Source organism: Trichomycterus rosablanca, chromosome 9 (genome assembly GCF_030014385.1).
Source record: "Trichomycterus rosablanca isolate fTriRos1 chromosome 9, fTriRos1.hap1, whole genome shotgun sequence".
Lineage (NCBI taxonomy): Eukaryota > Metazoa > Chordata > Actinopteri > Siluriformes > Trichomycteridae > Trichomycterus > Trichomycterus rosablanca.
Window position 1 is genome coordinate 21816628 of NC_085996.1, and position 20549 is coordinate 21837176.

At 38.9% G+C, this 20549-nt stretch overlaps 1 protein-coding gene across 1 annotated transcript in view; it reads left to right on the top strand.

The window, feature by feature from the left end:
* The window catches only part of kifap3a (kinesin-associated protein 3a), a 52571-nt gene extending 34791 nt beyond the window's left edge, over positions 1–17780 (top strand). The window contains exons 18-20 of the mRNA XM_063001258.1: positions 712–898; positions 1675–1768; positions 17426–17780. Coding sequence (XP_062857328.1) covers positions 712–898; positions 1675–1768; positions 17426–17537 — 393 coding nt within the window. The 3' untranslated portion in view covers positions 17538–17780. The remainder of the gene's footprint in view (positions 1–711; positions 899–1674; positions 1769–17425) is intronic.
* The last annotated feature ends 2769 nt before the right edge of the window (positions 17781–20549 follow it).

Below are 20549 nucleotides of genomic sequence, written 5' to 3' on the forward strand. Positions count from 1 at the left end.
TGATTAATGCTTCCCTTGTTTTATAGGTGTGCAATTTTAAAGTGTCTGTCTGGCCTTATCTTCTGCTGATTCCTGCTCTTTTTCAAACTAAAAGTGTGTGTCCGACCTTAATTTTTGCTAAACCTGATAGAAGGGTGGAAAATACTGGGTGTACTCTGTAGTAATGAGTATGTAGGGTGCTAAGAATCATGTTGGGTCTAGTAGAGGGTTGGAACTGGTCAACGGTTGTCAGTCACAGAGATTATCAAACACAGAGGGCGCTGTTGCCTCACAGGAAGAAGGTCCTGGGTTTGATTCCCAGGTGGAGCAGTCTGGGTCCTTTCTATGTGGAGTTTGCATGTTCTCCCTGTGTCTCTATGGGTTTCCAGTTCCAGAGCCCCAAATTCCAAGTTTCCACAGTCCAAAGACATGCAAGTGAGGTGAATTGGAGACACAAAATTGTCCATGACTGTGTTTGACATTAAAGACATGAACTGATGAATCTTGTGTAACCAGTAACTACCTGTTCTGTCATGAATGTAACCAAAGTGTAAAACATGATGTTAAAATCCTAATAAATAAATCAAACACAGAAGCTCAAATACCCTCTATTGCATCATTAATTGGAATGAAGCAAAGGCAGCAGCTAAACCAGTAGAAGAAGCACTAACCAGTACTTACCCAACAAATAATTTCGTGTAGACATTACTGTCCATGTGACTCTTCTTGCAGGAGTACGATGAGGAGTGGGGAAGAAAGATCCAGAATGAAAAGTTTCGCTGGCACAACTCTCAGTGGTTGGAGATGGTTGAGAACCGGCAGATGGATGAAGCTGAATCCTTCTTGTACGGTGATGAGGGTGAGCCCTTCCTACAGGGAGCAGATGTTCTGGAGCGACCCGACCTCTTTTACAGTGCAGGTAAAAATGCTTGCTTCTGCTCAACCTGCAAACAATACAGTGGTACCTTAATACTTAACGTCACTTGGTTCTGGGACTGGCGTTGAGTTTATAAGACGTTGAGTTTCAAGAAACCACAAAAGGTTAACACATTAAATTCAAGAGAAATGTTGAGTTTAAGGGTACACATTTCTCCATGATGTGCATCATTAGTACTGTAATAATCATTTCAAATAAGAAACACTGTGTTTCATTCACATGACTAATCTGATGGTACTCAGGTTCCTGCAGTAATAGGATTTTTCGAATGGTCATGTGAACAGCATATTAGATTATTTGATTAAAGACATGTTATGATTATTAGTAATGCAAATAAGATAACTATATTTGCTCAGTAATCAGTTTATTAATAATATGCATGTTCTCAAAGGTCACTCACATTCAGCAGTGGTTTTGCCCTACACAGACTGAGATTTCTCCAGGTTCCCTGAATCTTTTCAAAATATTATGAACAGTAGATGGTAAAAGACCTGAATTATTTGGTCTTTAAAATCATCAACTCTTTAAAGCCTGGATTCAAAATCTCACTGAAAATCAAAGTTAAAAAAATTGAAATCACAGGTTTTGTTGACTTGGTGTTATAATATAATGATTAAATATCCCCTTCATTTTTAAGCAGTATAGCAGGGTGTAATATTTTGCAGAGCTTTTTGATCAGGGAAAACTAGAATGCTAATTTAAAAAATATAGATACTATCTGTTGATAAATATCTGTTAATAAAACTGTGTCCCTCCAGATGGATTAATTCCCGCAGATGCTGCCATCAGTCCAGAATTCTTCACAGACTTCTCAAATGGAGACTTTATGCCACCACAGGGTTTCACCAACAGGTAAATACATAACAGCTTTAAAATTGCATTGGATATGGGTATTTTGGTTATTTGTGGGTGAGATATGGCTGTTTACATTATAATGTCATATAGCCTACCGAGACCAAACGTTTATCAGGACTTCTGTCACACTACTGTACTAGACATCATGCTCATGCAGCATTGCTGTCTGTTTTGTTTAGACTGACTATGTAGTTTGTACTGTGCGGTTAGAATTCTTCATTGTGTACAATTGCAATGAAAGCTGGGTGTGGGGCCAAACTGTTATAAACTTATAGACACGGCTGTCCAGAGATAGCAAAAAAGCTTTAATCTAGTGCAGCACAACAAATAAAGTATTAGTATTATTACAAATAAAGTTATTAATACAAGTAAAGTGGATGGATAAATGGATGGATAGATAGATGAACAGATGAATGGAAAGGTGAATGGATGGATGTATAGGTAGGTGGATAGATGGATGGATGATGGATGGATGGATGTATAGGTAGGTGGATAGATGGATGGATGGATGGATGGATGGATAGATAGGTAGGTGGATAGATGGATGGATGATAGCTAGATGGATGGATGGATGATAGCTAGATGGATGGATGGCTGGATCAAGGAATGGATGGATGGATAGATTGTTGGATCAAGGAATGGATGGATGGATGAATGGATGGATAGATAGATGAATAGATTAATGGAAAGGTGGATGGATGGATGGATAGGTAGGTGGATAGATGGATGGATAGGTAGGTGGATAGATGGATGGATGGATGGATGGATAGGTAGGTGGATAGATGGATGGATGGATCAAGGAATGGATGGATGGATAGATTGCTGGATCGAGGAATGGATGGATGGATGAATGGATGGATAGATAGATGAATAGATGAATGGAAAGGTGGATGGATGGATGGATAGGTAGGTGGATAGATGGATGGATGGATGGATGATAGATAGATGGATGGATAGGTAGGTGGATAGATGGATGATGGATGGATGGATGGATGGATGATAGATGGATGGATGATAGATAGATGGATGGATGGATGATAGATGGATGGATGATAGATAGATAGATGGATGGATGGATGATAGATAGATGGATGGATGGATGGATGATAGATGGATGGATGATAGATAGATAGATGGATGGATGGATGGATGGATGATAGATGGATGGATGATAGATAGATAGATGGATGGATGGATGATAGATGGATGGATGATAGATAGATAGATGGATGGATGATAGATGGATGGATGGATGGATGGATGGATAGGTAGGTGATAGATGGATGGATGATAGATAGATAGATAGATGGATAGGTAGGTGGATAGGTAGGTGGATAGATGGATAGGTAGGTGGATAGATGGATGGATGATAGATAGATGAATGGATGGATGGATGGGTAGGTGATAGATGGATGGATGATAGATAGATAGATGGATGGATGGATAGGTAGGTGATAGATGGATGGATGATAGATAGATAGATAGATGGATGGATGGATAGGTAGGTGATAGATGGATGGATGATAGATAGATAGATGGATAGGTAGGTGGTTAGATGGATGGATGATAGATAGATGGATGGATGGATGGATGGATGGATGGATGGGTAGGTGATAGATGGATGGATGATAGATAGATAGATGGATGGATGGATGGATAGGTAGGTGGATAGATAGATGGATGGATGATAGATAGATAGATGGATGGATGGATGGATGGATGGATGGGTAGGTGATAGATGGATGGATGATAGATAGATGGATGATAGATAGATAGATAGATAGATAGATAGATAGATAGATAGATAGATAGATAGATAGATGGATGGATGGATGGATGGATGGATGGATGGATGGATGGATGGATGGATGGGTGATGGATGGATGATAGATAGATGGATGGATGGATAGGTAGGTGGATAGATGGATGGATGATAGATAGATAGATAGATAGATAGATAGATAGATAGATAGATAGATAGATAGATAGATAGATAGATAGATAGATAGATGGATGGATAGGTAGGTGGATAGATGGATGGATGGATGGATGGATGGATCAAGGAATGGATGGATAGATTGCTGGATCAAGGGATGGATGGATGGATAAATAGATGGATGGTTAGATAGATAGATGGATGGATGGTTAGATGGATGGATAAATGGATGGATAGATCAGTCATCTTTAAGAAATACATTTAAATGATATTACACAGTACCATCATTACCCACAGTGCCTATTAATGTACTTAAAGTACTTACATTCATATTTCAAACTGACTTAGCTTATGATTCCTTATATGCTTACAGTAAATATTGTTCTTAACTTAAATAATGTTATTAGTTAGTTGTTATGCATTTCTTGCTATTTGATTGGCACCGTCATAACAGATTAACTTCTAAAGATTCGCTGCACTGTTAAAATATTTTGTTTTTATATATATAAAATAGTGCAGAATGATGTCCATGCTTCACATAATGTCACATAAGGTAAAAAATATTTTAATATAATTAATATGTAATAATTCTTGATTATTTAAATAATATGTATTATTGTTTATAATAATTACTTATTAATAAATTAAATAATAAATAATAATGTGCAGCACATAAAAACACATAAAATGCATTTTCTAGTCTATTGTTTCTGTGAATGCATTGTGCAGCCTGTAGTGTGGCAAAAAGTGTCTGGTTCCAGCAAGTCTTTCTGCTCATGTTTGCTTGTAGAAATCTCAAAGCAGTCCAATAAAGAAGCTCAAATGCTAAACATGCATACTGTTGGGCTAAAATCTTGCCTCACTAATCAGGTTTGTTAACATTGATTTGATTTATTTCTGGACTATGCAGTTTACATCAGATAAAAAAAAATCAGATAACTTGCTTCCATGCTTTCATGATCGGATTGTGTGCATGTAAATCACTCAGCCTGTGCTGGCGTTTTTAGAAGAGCAACCTTTTTAAAACCGCTGTGTCAGACCAAAGTCATAATCATGCCAGCATGCACCAGCACTTGTCCAACAGCAATAACATTAGCCTGTAGAACAAACATGGCTCCTATTCCCAGCACTCCAGAGATCAGCCTTCATTCTTCATTCCTGGCTAGGCAAGGCACAACCTGATGACTTGATTTATGGAACGGCCCCTTTATGATAGCACTCATTATAAGAAATGTTGTTTCCCGAAACACCCTGATCCGGCACCGCTGTGCAGACATCGGGGATAAAGCCAGTAAAGAAGGTGATTATTTTTATTAGCTGATGCTTCTGGGACAGGTTGAGGAGCTCTGTGTTTATCTGTTGTTGTTGGCCCTGCTGTAGAGAACGAACTCTTAACGGAGTCAGAGGGGAGTCTGAATTATAGACCCACACTGAGGGACGGCGTGAGAGAGAAACAGATGGAAGGCTTGAATTTAAAAAGGAGGAGTGGGACTGTTAAAAATCAAGGAGCGAGAGAGTGCAGAAAAAAATAGGATGCTTTTTTTCCCACCAGGCTTTGTAAGCGATAGCTGTAAAACACACTGAGACCGCTCAGGGAATAAGACAGCCCGAGAGTTTGGTTTTCATTTGGTCAGAGTGGTCTGAGAGATCTAGGTTAACACAATAATGAAAGCCAGCCTGCAGGGAGCACCCAGCAACAGTGGGAATGGCTTTAATACACTCACTCATAGTCGTGTAAGTAGTACAATATGGATCATCAATTACTATGCTGGACAAAAGACTAAAAATAGACCCAGCAGACTATTCAGAAAATTAAAGTGCTGCATGCGTATGGAAGAAAAATAACTTTTATTATTTTAACTATTTGGAAATCAAAATTGGAGTCACACACCAGTGAATCACTGTGAATCACTCATCCCTCATGCAGTCACCTCGACCAGACAGCAGAAGTCACAGTTGCACAGCGATAATGAAGCCCAGTCAATCTTCCTCTCTCAGGCACGGGCAGGTCGATAGTCTGCTGGGATTTGAATTTGAGAGTTTGAAATCCCCGCAGTGTTGGGCTAGCACATTAGACTGCTGCAGCACCAATAACAATATACAGTGGTGCCTTGTAACTCAACGTCCCCTAAACTCAGAATCTTTGAAACTCAATGCCTTTCGTCAAGAAATTAGTACCCTTAAACTCAACGTTTCCCTTAAACTCATCGTGTTCAGTTCGTTTTTCAAAAATGTATTTATTTAATTTCAAATTAACAATGAACAGTCATTGCTCGGCTTGAGCGGTGCAGCCCCCGCCTTGGTATTGGTATTAGCTAGCCAGCCCTGTTAAATATAAAACTAACTCATATCACATTGCTTAAGGAATGTGGACATCACAACTATGTAACATTTTGTTGAGAATTTGGAATTTGTGTCCATTTAGTCAAAAGCACATTTGTGAGTTCAGTTGAACGAGAAGGCCTGGCTCACAACTGACATTCCAATCCATTCCGAAGATGTGTAATGGGGTTGAGTTATAGTTCTGTGCAGGCTTCTGTAATTCCTTCACACCAAACTTGTCAAACCATGTTGTGTCAAAACACAGTTCTTTAACATCTAAATAAAACAAATCTGTGGTAAATTAAGATTGAAGTGAACCAGCATTGCAGAATTACTGAGAATACCCATGATATTCCCTGATATTATTTATTATAATACCGTTACATCATTCAGCCCTTGGTGTATCTGATTCATACTAATGGCTGCTAAAGCAATTTAAAACAGCAGAATCGATCCTGAAACAGCAGGCACAGTGCTGGCTGAATTTAACATAGATTATTTCCAAATTCCATCCTTGTGTCGGCATGCTGCCTATTACAGTCCCTGTAAAATCTTGTGAGGATATTACCAGTCCAGCACAGCATGGAAGACTGACTTTACAGTCACGAATCAGGACCAATTTTTAGAAAGTGAGAAGAGGGGAGGATAACGTGCCGATTTAAAGTCACAGTAAAACTGGGATGGAGCCTGTGGAGAGAGGGCTGCTGATCAAAGCATTGCTGCAGATAGGAAATCAAGGAGGCAGCACTCCTGTTAAGAGGTCTCTATGTGAGTATTTAACAAGCTTTCACCTCTAGAGCCAGGCTGGAAACAGAGGAGCCTTTTGTCCACTCGCATCCCTTCCCAGATTCCACCCATCCTGTCAGCCCACAGGGAACCATCGCTCAGTGATGAGAAGGATAATGTCTGATTTTCAGACAATCTTCTCAAATCTTCTCATTTTTTTCAGGCTGCTTGGAATTATACATGATACCTGACTGATTGTTCCAGGGTACTCTTGGGTGTGTGTTTAGCAGTTTGATTCATTATTTTGGCCAGAGTAAAGCTTTCTGCCTGAGTCTTGGCATAGACTTATGTCAGTGCCTCAGCAGATTTTTTTCAAGACTCAATAGAATTGATATGAATATACATTTATATAAATTAGAATAAAAACACACACCTGTTAAGGTTTGTCCCTTAAGTAACAGAGTTCCAAATAGGCCAAAGAATGGATGTCTGAAATGCAGGTCCAACAGTCATTGCACTATATGACAAAAAATTAACTGTACACTATTAGTTACTTCACAAAGCTGGAATTCTCTCCAGGGCCTTCGGTTTTCTATTAAAGGCCAGTACAAAACAGTGTAAGCATGTGAGAAACAGAAAACCTGGAATGCTGAACAGTAGAAAACAACAGTAATTCCTTTTGATGAGTCAATTTTCACCATATTTTCTACATCTGGATGGATTTATATTTGGTGAAAGCCAAAGGACTGAAAGCCTCCAAACCGGGTTTTTGATTTCCATTAAGGAGCCAATAAATATAACACAGTTTTACAGGACCAGGCACATCTTATGGTGTAAACCATTTTCCTAATAATAATATGATGACAATATTCCAGGATAGACACTTGAGGATCAAGGGTTAAAATCTCAGCATTGCCGTTGGCTGAACAGGCGTCTGCACGGACAGGATTGGCCAATGTCTGGAGGGATGGATAGCCACTGGGAGGTGGCCTTGTCAGTGTGCTCTTGGTGCCAGTCCAAAGCCTGAACAAAAATAGGAGGATTGTGTCAGGAAGGGCATCTGGTGTAATAACTGTGGCAAGTCTGGTATGCTGACCAGATCCACTGTGGTGGCCCCTAAATACAGGAGCAGCCAAAGGCTATATTATTAAATTAATAAATATTATTAAATAATATTTTTATAAGAAAAAAAATATACCAGGATGAGAGTGCTCTCAAACTACAATTATTCAAGAGGCATTTGCAAAACACCACAGTGAAGTTAAGCTGTCACGAATCAAGCCTCTATGCTCCTGGAGTTTGTTCGTTTATGTGCCTTGCCCCTCTCTCCAGGAACACGTTTGGAGTGTTTGTTTTCAGTGGCAAGACAACGCCCCCTCACTAGGATTGGTCTTCTGCTGATTATCCACAGCTGCACCTTGTTTCAGGTAAAATGCTCATGGCATATAAAGGTACAGCTGTGGGTCATTTGGTGGGGACTGTTTTGATTTTGGTTGGCTTTGTCATGTCGGTTTGCTTCCTAGTTCATGCCCTTGAATGGTGTGTGCTCTTGAATAGTTTATGCTCTTGTATAGTGTATGTTCTTGAGTAGTTTATGCTCTTGTCTAGTCCGTGATCTTGTCTAGTCTGTGCTCTTGTCTACTCCGTGCTCTTGTCTAGACTGTGCTCTTGTCCGTGAGTCTGTGCTCTTGTCTAGTCTGTGCTCTTGTCCTTGTTTAGAAGTCTTGTTTAGTGTTTAGTCTAGTTCTTGTCTTGTGTTAGTCTTATTCATGTTTAGCTTTAGTATTGTTAGCTTAGGGTTTAGGTTTGGTTAGTTTCATGTGTTTAGTGTTAACGGTTAGCATAGCATTTAGTTTAGCTTTAGTTTTGTTTAGGCATGCTTACATTAGCATTAGCATTTAGGTTAGCTCAAGCATAGGTCATGTTAGAGTGTCTTGTTTGTGTAACCTTGTCTAGTCTTTTGTTATCATAAATCATTGTTAATCATCTCTGTGTGTGTCCGCCCCTTCTTGTCACCTCTAGCCCAAATCCGTTACATAAGCACCTTTTATTTTATCTTATCTTATTATTAATTGCTTATATATAGTTGTTTGTGTATATATAGTGTTTTTGTCTGTTGCATGCAAACTGAAATAAGCATGACTTCTAGGCAACAACATTCTGCACTTACGTGCAGTCTAATAATGTTCATTAATAATGTTCACAGAACACAGGCGTCCAGAAAAATGGCCATATAGGCTAATAGCACTTTTACCCCACACTTGAAAAATTTAACCCATAAAACAGTGTGATGATGACCACAAACACTGTTCCTTAATGTTTGTTTGAGGACATTTATTGAAGATTTTTTTTTCCCCGAAATTTTTTTCAAAATTTTCACACTCCAACCCCAAGATTTTTGAGCCCACATCAATCGTTTAAAACATTTACACTGCAAATGTACGTAAGTAGCGTGGCATTCTGTCCCAGAAGAGTCCCAAAAGCATTACAGCTTCAGCACTAAACTTGTAAATGTAGAATGCTGCAGATTTATATCTGCTTTTTGAAGCAGAACGTGGGAACAAATAAAAACTAAAAAGAAATAAAAAGTTTACTTATCCTGTTAGGAAACACATACAGACAATAAGATCTTGCTACTGAAGAATGACATAATTTATTGTAAATTTATAGTAAATCAAAAACAGGCAGTCAGTGCAAAGCAGCCAACACGTGTGCAGTATGTGTGGGAACCAGAGATGTTCACAAGTCACAAAATACGAGTCCGAGTCGAGTCACGAGTCTTAAGGCTAGAGTCCAAGTCAAGTCACGAGTCAATATAATATACACAAAACATATATTGCAAGTGTAGCGTAGAAATAAACAAATAATATGTAAGTTCAGATAAAAAACAACAACAGATTAGTGACTGTATTTTGCCTTTACTTTCCTAGGTACCAGTTAAAAGCTTAAACTGACGTTTTGTTTTCATTGCAAATTACGGCACAGCGGACAAAATCCAAAACACAGCAAAAAATCCACAATACTACTTACCTTACCTTGTTCCAGATGCTATTAAATTTATAAGCGTGTGTCCCATTAGGAATATAATCCGTTATTTTGTAAATGTGCTTATAATTAAAAACCTCCAAACTTTTCCCGTTTGTGAAGTAAAACATGAACCCGTTAGAAATCCAATCAAGCGTTTCATTGACGCATTATCTGTGTGACGCTGCAAACTAAATACATGCAAATAACAGCATTTCTTACTAAAAATTAAAATCAGAAAGGTCTGATTGGTTCAGAAAGCAGTTCTTAAACTCATTAGTGCCAATTCTGTAGGTGCGTCCCATTCACATTATCTGTTACTGTGAAGTGCACTACGTAGGGTATTCCACCATTTTAAGTAGGGAGCGAAGCTTCATCACTACGCCGGAAGCTGGAACATTCACCCATTGTGTGCGTTGCAGGTTAAGACGGCCGGAGTGTTATTAGAGAGCAGAAAATGACACGATCAGAATGATGTCGGATCATATACAGTATATATATATATAATTGTCACACGTAACTAATAAAGATCTAATGACACAAGGTTAATCATGAAAATGAAGTGAAATAGCCATCAAAATACTATTATTTACTTGTGCTGTTGGTGATGGTCAGTTGTTGGTGCAGATGATTATACAATCAATGATGAGACTACAAAGATACCTGTACCCTTGTTCAGGTAGTAGTTGTAATCTAAGTTTAAGATATTAAACACTCTGATAAGAAGAACTTTATCCTGTTTGCTGCTATGATAATACATGTTAGTGTGCATATAAAGTCTATATTGGAATGGAAACTTTAAACATTCCATGTAACTATTATAAAAATAAAAACATCACTAAATAGTTGTTCATCACAAAAATATAATATGAAACAATCCTCCCCATGCGAAACTGCTTTGTATGGATGTATACTCCAAGAAAAGTTTTACAGTATGTGAGCACCCATAAATCACTCAGTTCCACAGGGTAATAGTACTTCATCCAGACATCCTTGTGAAACTTAAGCTGGCTGGAACTAGGACTCAGGGAGAAAGTGCCTGATTCCAAGGTCATTTGTTTTACATAAGGATGTTTCAGTGCTAAAACTGAGAGCTGATCAACACCTCATGTACACCCCCAATATAACTAGTGGATTTAACTACTGTAGTCACACCCATAAAATTAAATATCCATGCAGTGTTCATTAACATACAGGCAGTAGACTGGGTGGTATTGAAGAACACATGGCACCTTTCAGTTAGGTCTGTTTATTACATTTCTGCCCTGCTAAACCTGCAAAAGTCAACTGTTTATGAATATAAAATGTTTTGTGATCAGGTTCTCAAAGACAAAAATATTGTGTTGAGTAAAAAAGCTACAGAGCCAGGATGACCTAAAAGTGGTGGGAACAACAGTGAAACAGAACATATTGATTAATGAACTGCGCTGTAGTCACCCCATGCAGAACTCTTTTACTAAAATAACCACATATCATATTTCTACACAAGCATTTGGAAAAATCAGAACACTTTGAATCAAGGTTCTTAGGTCAGATACAACAAAAATAAAACTCAGTGGCAATAATTCATTTGTCATACTGTGGTTCTGGAAAACAAAAAAAAAGTTAAAATTTGGTACTGGGGCATAATAAGTCATCAAAAAAGGTAAATGATGTAAGCGATGAACTGGTACATATTAGAAGTTAATTTCATCTCATACGCTAGGAAAGTAAATCTGGGCAATCTGCACAACAGATTACAACTTACACTATGCAGATTAACTTCCAAAGACACCCACAGAAGAAAAAGGTGCTTGCAAACTCTGGGTCGTGACCCTTGGGTGGGTCGCAAACCAAAAAAATGGGTCACAGAGAAAATTAATAATAATTTAATTAAAGAATTATAACATTCACATAAACACAAAATGAACCTTTACACGAACGCCCCCCTTGTAAAGGCTTTACGTTACATCTTGAAAACCACAGTGGAACCAGATTGCCACCAATTGCATTAATTAAGTATATTTCATTTTGCCTGGGTTGCGGTAAAAATCAAGGACAAAATGTGGCTTAACAAAAAGTTAGAAAAACCATGGTCTAGCAAATCTCCTGACTTAAAGCCAATGTAATAAAAATTTAAAATACAGAGTTCTAAACTTTGGAAAACTAGGAGGAATAGGTCTAGATTACACTACACCATGTGGTAAGATTTGTTTAATCTTAAAGCTAGAATAAAATAATACCATTAATAAATAAATTAGTGGATTAAATTTAAAGTGGATAAGAGGGTATATATATACAGTGCCTTGCAAAAGTATTCAGCCCCCTTGAACTTTTCAACCTTTTGCCACATTTCAGGCTTCAAACATAACGATATGAAATTTTAATTTTTTGTGAAGAATCAACAAGTGGGACACAATCGTGAAGTGGAACGAAATTTATTGGATATTTTAAACTTTTTTTAGAAATAAAAAACTGAAAAGTGGGGCGTGCAATATTATTCAGCCCCTTTACTTTCAGTGCAGCAAACTCACTCCAGAAGTTCAGTGAGGATCTCTGAATGATCCAATGTTGACCTAAATGACTGATGGTGATAAATAGAATCCACCTGTGTGTAATCAAGTCTCCGTATAAATGCACCTGCTCTGTGATAGTCTCAGAGTTCTGTTTAAAGCGCAGAGAGCATCATGAAGACCAAGGAACACACCAGGCAGGTCCGAGATACTGTTGTGGAGAAGTTTAAAGCCGGATTTGGATACAGAAAGATTTCCCAAGCTTTAAACATCTCAAGGAGCACTGTGCAAGCGATCATATTGAAATGGAAGGAGTATCAGACCACTGCAAATCTACCAAGACCCGGCCGTCCCTCTAAACTTTCAGCTCAAACAAGGAGAAGACTGATCAGAGATGCAGCCAAGAGGCCCATGATCACTCTGAATGAACTGCAGAGATCTACAGCTGAGGTGGGAGACTCTGTCCATAGGACACAATCAGTCGTACACTGCACAAATGTGGCCTTTATGGAAGAGTGGCAAGAAGAAAGCCATTTCTCAAAGATATCTATAAAAAGTCACCTGGGAGACACACCAAACATGTGGAAGAAGGTGCTCTGGTCAGATGAAACCAAAATCGAACTTTTTGGCCACAACGCAAAACGTTATGTTTGGCGTAAAAGCAACACAGCTCATCACCCTGAACACACCATCCCCACTGTCAAACATGGTGGTGGCAGCATCATGGTTTGGGCCTGCTTTTCTTCAGCAGGGACAGGGAAGATGGTTAAAATTGATGGGAAGATGGATGGAGCCAAATACAGGACCATTCTGGAAGAAAACCTGTTGCAGTCTGCAAAAGACCTGAGACTGGGACGGTGATTTATCTTCCAACAAGACAATGATCCAAAACATAAAGCAAAATCTACAATGGAATGGTTCACAAATAAACATATCCAGGTGTTAGAATGGCCAAGTCAAAGTCCAGACCTGAATCCCATCGAGAATCTGTGGAAAGAGCTGAAAACTGCTGTTCACAAACGCTCTCCATCCAACCTCACTGAGCTCGAGCTGTTTTGCAAGGAAGAATGGGCAAAAATTTCTGTCTCTCGATGTGCAAAACTAATAGAGACATACCCCAAGCGACTTGCAGCTGTAATCGCAGCAAAAGGTGGCGCTACAAAGTATTAACGCAAGGGGGCTGAATAATATTGCACGCCCCACTTTTCAGTTTTTTATTTCTAAAAAAAGTTTAAAATATCCAATAAATTTCGTTCCACTTCACGATTGTGTCCCACTTGTTGTTGATTCTTCACAAAAAATTACAATTTCATATCGTTATGTTTGAAGTCTGAAATGTGGCAAAAGGTTGAAAAGTTCAAGGGGGCTGAATACTTTTGCAAGGCACTGTATATATATATATATATATATATATATATACAGTATATGTACAGTATATATATATACATATATACCCTCTTATCCACTTTAAATTTAATCCACTAATTTATTTAAGAGGGTATATATATATATATATATATATATACAGTATATATACTGATCAGCCATAACATTAAAACCACCTTCTTGTTTCTACACTCACTGTCCATTTTATCAGCTCTACTCACCATATAGAAGCACTTTGTAGTTCTACAATTACTGACTGTAGTCCATCTGTTTCTCTGCATGCTTTGTTAGCCCCCTTTCATGCTGTTCTTCAATTGTCAGGACTCTCACAGGACCACTACAGAGTAGGTATTATTTGGATGGTGGATCATTCTCAGCACTGCAGTGACAATGACATGGTGGTGGTGTGTTAGTGTGTGTTGTGCTGGTATGAGTGGATAAGACACAATGCTGATTGAGTTTTTTTAAACACCTCACTGTCACTGCTGGACTGAGAATAGTCCACCAACCAAATAATACCTACTCTGTAGTGGTCCTGGGAGAGTTCATGACCATTGAAGAACAAGGTGAAAGTGGGCTAACAAAGCATGCAGAGAAACAGATGGACTACGGTCAGTAATTGTAGAACTACAAAGTGCTTCTATATGGTAAGTGGAGCTGATAAAATGGACAGTGAGTGTAGAAACAAGGAGGTGGTTTCAATTTTGAAAAAAGATATCAAACACTGACATGGTAAACATTATTTAATGTGGTATTAAAAGGCAAAATCAGAAGTATTCAAAATGGCCCAAATCTTAAGGCTCGTAAGGGTAAAATAATAAAGAAAGTGGTTTAAATGGTTATCTAATGTTCCGGTTTGGACTGTACAAGTTCTGATAATAGACTGGATTTAGTTGGATTTGTATAAAATATGAGGACACCGCAACAGAAAGTCATATGTTTTGGTTAGCATCATATTTATGTGATAAATGTTACATCTGAGTGACTCAGCTATGTGATTCTTAATTTAGCCTTCGTATTATTACCCAGCTCAGCTCTTTAATCAAACTCTTCCCCAGACAGTCATGATTGTTTAAAAAATAATAATAAAAGCTAATGGTTTGAGCCAGAAGACATCTGGGAGGTGGGCGCTGGAAGAAAAATGCCCTGTGCATGTAACTGATCTCATGGAAGTGATTTTTGCTAAAAACAACACAGCATTATGGGAGCTGGTAGGGGCAAAGCAAACAGCTCATATTTTAACAGAACGGGGAGGCCAGCTAGTATTTGGAGTGAAAAAAAGAAAGAAAAGGGGGTGAAGGGGAAGGGATGAAGAGGTGCTGGTGGTGTTTTCTCAGAAGCACCTCATCCATCTTTCAAACCCCTGCTACAGACGTCTTGTTCCATTACAGGCCATCAGCCAATTATCTGCACTTTAAACAAACAAATTGAAGGAACACTTTAAAGCTGGTGTTTTTAATTAAGAGGTCACAGCGTTTTCCCTTTAATGTTTGTTAATGTTTCTATAATCATGATCGTGTCATTAATCTGATCAATGAGGTCATGTATATTTTCTCTGTTGTAACATGATCATGCAGCGTTCCATTAACCCACACGGCTTCACAGGATTTGTAAGGAATTTTGTAAGGAAATGGTATTTGCACTTTGATTTATTATACCTTGTTTTCCTTTTTAAAGCTTTCGTATACTGTACTTTTATTTGCCCCTGGCTCACTGCCTGGTCCCGTTACAGAAATGTACACGGCTGTGTGTTTTTAGCCGTTTAGCGATGTCGCAGCGCCATCTAGAGTTGGATCGTGATTCATTCACGTGTTATCAAAATTGTTGTTAAAACAAGTTCCTAAACCAACAGTTGTATAAATGTCTATTTAATAGCAGGTTTTAAATTCTTGCTAGTATTTACATATTATATGTACTAGTAAAACAGCTGTTTTAGTCAACAATAGGGCGGCACGGTGGCTCAGTGGCTAGCCCTGTCGCCTCACAGCAAGAAGGTCCTGGGTTCAATCCCCACCCTGGTGGGGCGGTCTAGGTCCTTTCTGTGTGGAGTTTGCATGTTCTCCCTGTGTCTGCGTGGGTTTCCTCCCACAGTCCAAAAACATGCAAGTGAGGTGAATCAGAGATACTAAATTTCCATGACTGTGTTTGACATTAAACTGAAGTGATGAATCTTGTGTAACCAGTAACTACCGTTTCTGTCATGAATGTAACCAAAGTGTAAAACATGATGTTAAACTCCTAATAAATAGATAAATACAATTATAATTGGTACATTTTTTTATCCAACTCACTTTTGGTAGTGAGTGATTATTCTAAGACTAATTTACACCTCAACTTTTGCAATAGTAAAGACTGTTAGTAAGGAAATGTGGGAATGTAGCCTAGTGATTAAGGTACTGGCCTAGTAATCAGTAGGTCGCTGGTTCAAGCCACACCACTGCCAGGTTGCTGCTGTTGGGTCCTTGAGCAAGACCCTTAACCCTCAATTGCTTAGACAGTATACTGTCACACTACTGTAAGTCGCTTTGGATAAAGGCGTCTGCTAAATGACGAAAATGTAAATGTCTCTGGCTGCCCAAAATTCTCACCAATTTATGCATATTGAACATCTTATTCTGAAGTCTTGTACATTAATATATGTATATTTGGTCCCACTTTACTGTTGTAACAGTTTTCACTCTTCGGAAAAGGCTTTTCACTACAGTTGTATACACTGTAGATCAGCCATAACAAAACCACCTCCTTGTTTCTACACTCACTGTCCATTTTATCAGCTCCACTTACCATATAGAAGCACTTTGTATTTCTTCAATTACTGACCGTAGTCCATCTGTTTCTCTACATAATGTTTTAGCCTGCTTTCACCCTGTTCTTCAATGGTCAGGACCACCACAGAGCAGGTATTATTTAGGTGGTGGATCATTCTCAGCACTGCAGTGACAAGGACATAGTGGTGGTGTGTTAGTGTGTGTTGTGCTGGTATGAGTGGATCAGACACAGCAGCGCTGCTGGAGTTTTTAAATACCGTGTCCACTCACTGTTCACTCTATTAGACACTCCTACCTAGTTGGTCCACCTTGTAGATGTAAAGTCAGAGACGATCGCTCATCTATTGCTGCTGTTTGAGTTGATCATCTTCTACTGTAGACCTTCATCAGTGGTCACAGGACGCTGCCCATGGGACGCTGTTGGCTGGATATTTTTGGTTGGTGGAATATTCTCAGTCCAGCAGTGACAGTGAGGTGTTTAAAAACTCCAGCAGTGCTGCTGTGTCTGATCCACTCATACCAGCACAACACACACTAACACACCACCACCACCATCTCAGTGTCACTGCAGTGCTGAGAATGATCCACCACCCAAATAATACCTGCTCTGTAGTGGTCCTGGGAGAGTCCTGACCATTGAAAAACAGCACGAAAGGGGGCTAACAAAGCATGCAGAGAAACAGATAGACTAGAGTCAGTGATTGTAGAACTACAAAGTGCTTCTATATGGTAAGGAGTTGAATAGGGAGTCCTTATATCTGAGGCAATTATGACCACTGCTGGCTGGTTGATGCCGCCACATTAAAACTCTCTGAGCTGTGAAGTACGCCCGGGTTAGGGTAACTTTGACTGTAGAGATTGTATAACAGTATTCTTGATTTTATGCATATTGACATCATTGTAGCTGAAATGTGAAGGACATTCTGTGTATTTTAAACATTGTGATAGTTATTAAACTGTACTATTGGCTGACTAAGCTGTCTGTATTGTGTACTTCCAGTGCAATGATGGACAGATACGGTCAGGGTCCGAGTGCTCCGATGCGACCTTCTACAGCATACGGCTTTCGGCCTGATGAGCAGTTCTACCACGGTTACTCAGCATCACGGTAGAGTTTGATGACATCAGAGTATGTTAATATACTGCCCTCTATTTCTAGTGTTACGTTTACTCATATTCTGTCTGACGTGAAGTCAGAACTACTAACTTTATTTATTTATTCTGTTTCCAATGTTAATCTCAGTGTGTATCCTGTATATTGGATAAAGTTCCTACTGCTTTTGTGTCAGTGTTTATTGTATTTGACTTGAAATATATGTGGTCTATAATCTCTAGATTTATTCTTGGCTGCAGTGTGTTTATTATAAAGTATACACACTGATGTGAGATACAAACTATTTATCGTGTTATTATATTATTTGCATAAAATATTTCACTATAAAATTTGCACAAAATATATCGCTTGGTTCAGTGGTCCAATTTAAATGTAGCTGTATCTTTCTCTCATTTTCTCTTATTGTTTTAATCTAACAGCCAAGGTTGTGCAGTTGTAGCCTAGTGGTTAAGGTACTGGACTAGTAAGCAGAAGGTTGCTGGTTTAAACCCCACCACTGCCAGGTTGCCACTGTTGGGCCCTTAACCCTCAGTGGCTTGGACTGTATACTGTAAGTCACTTTGGATCAAAGCGTCTGCTAAATGCCGAAAATGTAAAATGAATGAACAAAAAACTGTTTAAAATATGATAGTTTTATTTTGGTACACTATACAGCCAAAAGTAAGTGGACACTTCCCACAATTATTGAGTTCTGGTGTTTCAGCCGCATTGCTAACACTGTTTAAAATCAGTGACGTAAAATAAATGTTTTAAGCTTTGTCCTTGCATTATTGTGCCACTTTGCACAAAAGAAGGTCCATAAACACATGTTTTGATGTCTTTAGTGTGGAGGAAATCTAATGGCCTGCAAAGCCCTGACCATGGTACCTTTTTTGAGATTGGGTGGGAGGGGGGGTTATCTGTAACATCGATTGCGAGCCAGCCTTCTCCATCAGCATCCGAGTTCTCAACAAATGGGCCCAAATTCTCACAGACACAGCGTTCCCAGAAGAGTAAGAGACTGGTTAGAAATTTAGTGGATTTTTTGGGCAGAACAGAACGGGAGGCCAGCTAGTGTTTGGACTGAGAAAGAAATTAAAAGGGGATAAGTGGAAAAGGTGAAACCGTGCTGGTGGTTGTTCTCAGAAGCACCTGATCCATATTTTACCTAGAACATCGGGTGGCACGGTGGCTAAGTGGGTATCACTGTCGCCTCACAGCAAGAAGGTCCTGGGTTCAATCCCCAGGTGGGGAGGTCCGGGTCCTTTCTGTGTGGAGCATGTTCTCCCCGTGTCCGCGTGGGTTTCCTCCGGGATCTCCGGTTTCCTCCCACAGTCGAAAGACATGCAAGTGAGGTGAATTGGAGATACAAAATTGTCCATGACTGTGTTCGATATAACCTTGTGAACTGATGAACCTTGTGTAATGAGTAACTACCGTCCCTGTCATGAATGTAACCAAAGTGTAAAACATGACGTTAAAATCCTAATAAACAAACAAACAAACAAACCTGGAACATCAGTTGTGAACCAGGTCTCTTATTTGACATGACTGCCTGACCTCTTAAACGCTCTTTTCACCATGGGCGGGGCGGCACGGTGACTCGGTGGGTAGCACTGTCGCCTCACAGCAAGAAGAGTTTGCATGTTCTCCCTGTGCCTGTGTGGGTTTCCTCCCACAGTCCAAAGACATGCAAGTGAGGTGAATTGGAGACACTAAATTGTCCTTGACTGTGTTCAACATAAAAACTTGTGAACTTATGAACTAGCGTTTCTGTCATGAATGTAACCAAAGTGTAAAACATGACATTAAACTGCTAATAAATAAGTACATTTCACCATGGGCACAAATTCCCACAAACACAGCCTTGCAAAAGTTATATCAGAAAAGGACCAACCCAACGAGCCCATGGTCAGATGTTCACTTACTTTTGGCTATATGACGTGTCTGTTAAATAAATCTACAGCAACTTTGGTTGCCTCAAGATACAACCAATGTGGAAGTACTTGAGAAAGGTTTCTACATTTCTTCTGTATGTATGTACTCTGCACACACTGCAGTTATCTCCCTCATGCAGTTTCCAAGAGTGTCAAAAAAGTTACAAAGCTATTTAAAGTGCAGTTTATTTATCATTAGGTTTAATGTGTAGGTTCAATTACTACCAAAACCAAGTGTAAATCAGCCCCAGCTGTGTTGCTGGGAGTGGTTAATGGGTCTTTTTCCCCTTTTGCTTATCAAACTCAGATGTTTGTCTGTTAAACTGCTTTTTGGACTTGTTTTGTTGTTTTGGACAGCTGAACATGTAGTTACTGAAGTCTGGCAGTAACAACATAACCTATCACAATATTTTTTTTTTAATTATGTTTTCATGCCTTTACCCTGGTTAGGGTTGTGGTGGGGCCAGTTTCCCCGGAATCTCTGAGCGCAATGCAGTAACACGCCAGTTTAAGACACCAATCCATTATATCTGTATGTAGACGCCCGACCGGCTAATAGCACCTCTGGGGATTTAAATCATGGATCCCAGCTGTAATGGGACTACTGTAATTTAGCGAGGACCTGCTTTAAAATATGATTCATATAGAACCACAGGTGACCACAAGCACAATAGAATACAGGTTTATACAACATAAAACTAACCTTACACAGTAATGTATTCATTAAATCCATGCATGCAGTTAACTTCATTTCAAAATAAAATAGCATCTTCGTTTATAAAAGCAGGTTTAAAAGCTACAGCTTTAGTAAACTAAACATTTATTTTAGATGCATTCTAAAAGCAGCTTGCACCCATGTTAAAGTATCTTTAGTGCTGCACCCTCATACCTTCGTTTACATACACAGTCATTACTGAAGACTAACCTATGTGCATGTATTAGTTCTAGATCATGTAAAATAATGATGACAAGTTAAAATAATCATTTGTATCATCAGATTATGGGATTTGTTCGTCCATTAAATAATTTCAATATTTCTTATAATTTTATTATAAACATTAGCTTTGATATTAGTTATATTTTAACAGATGTAT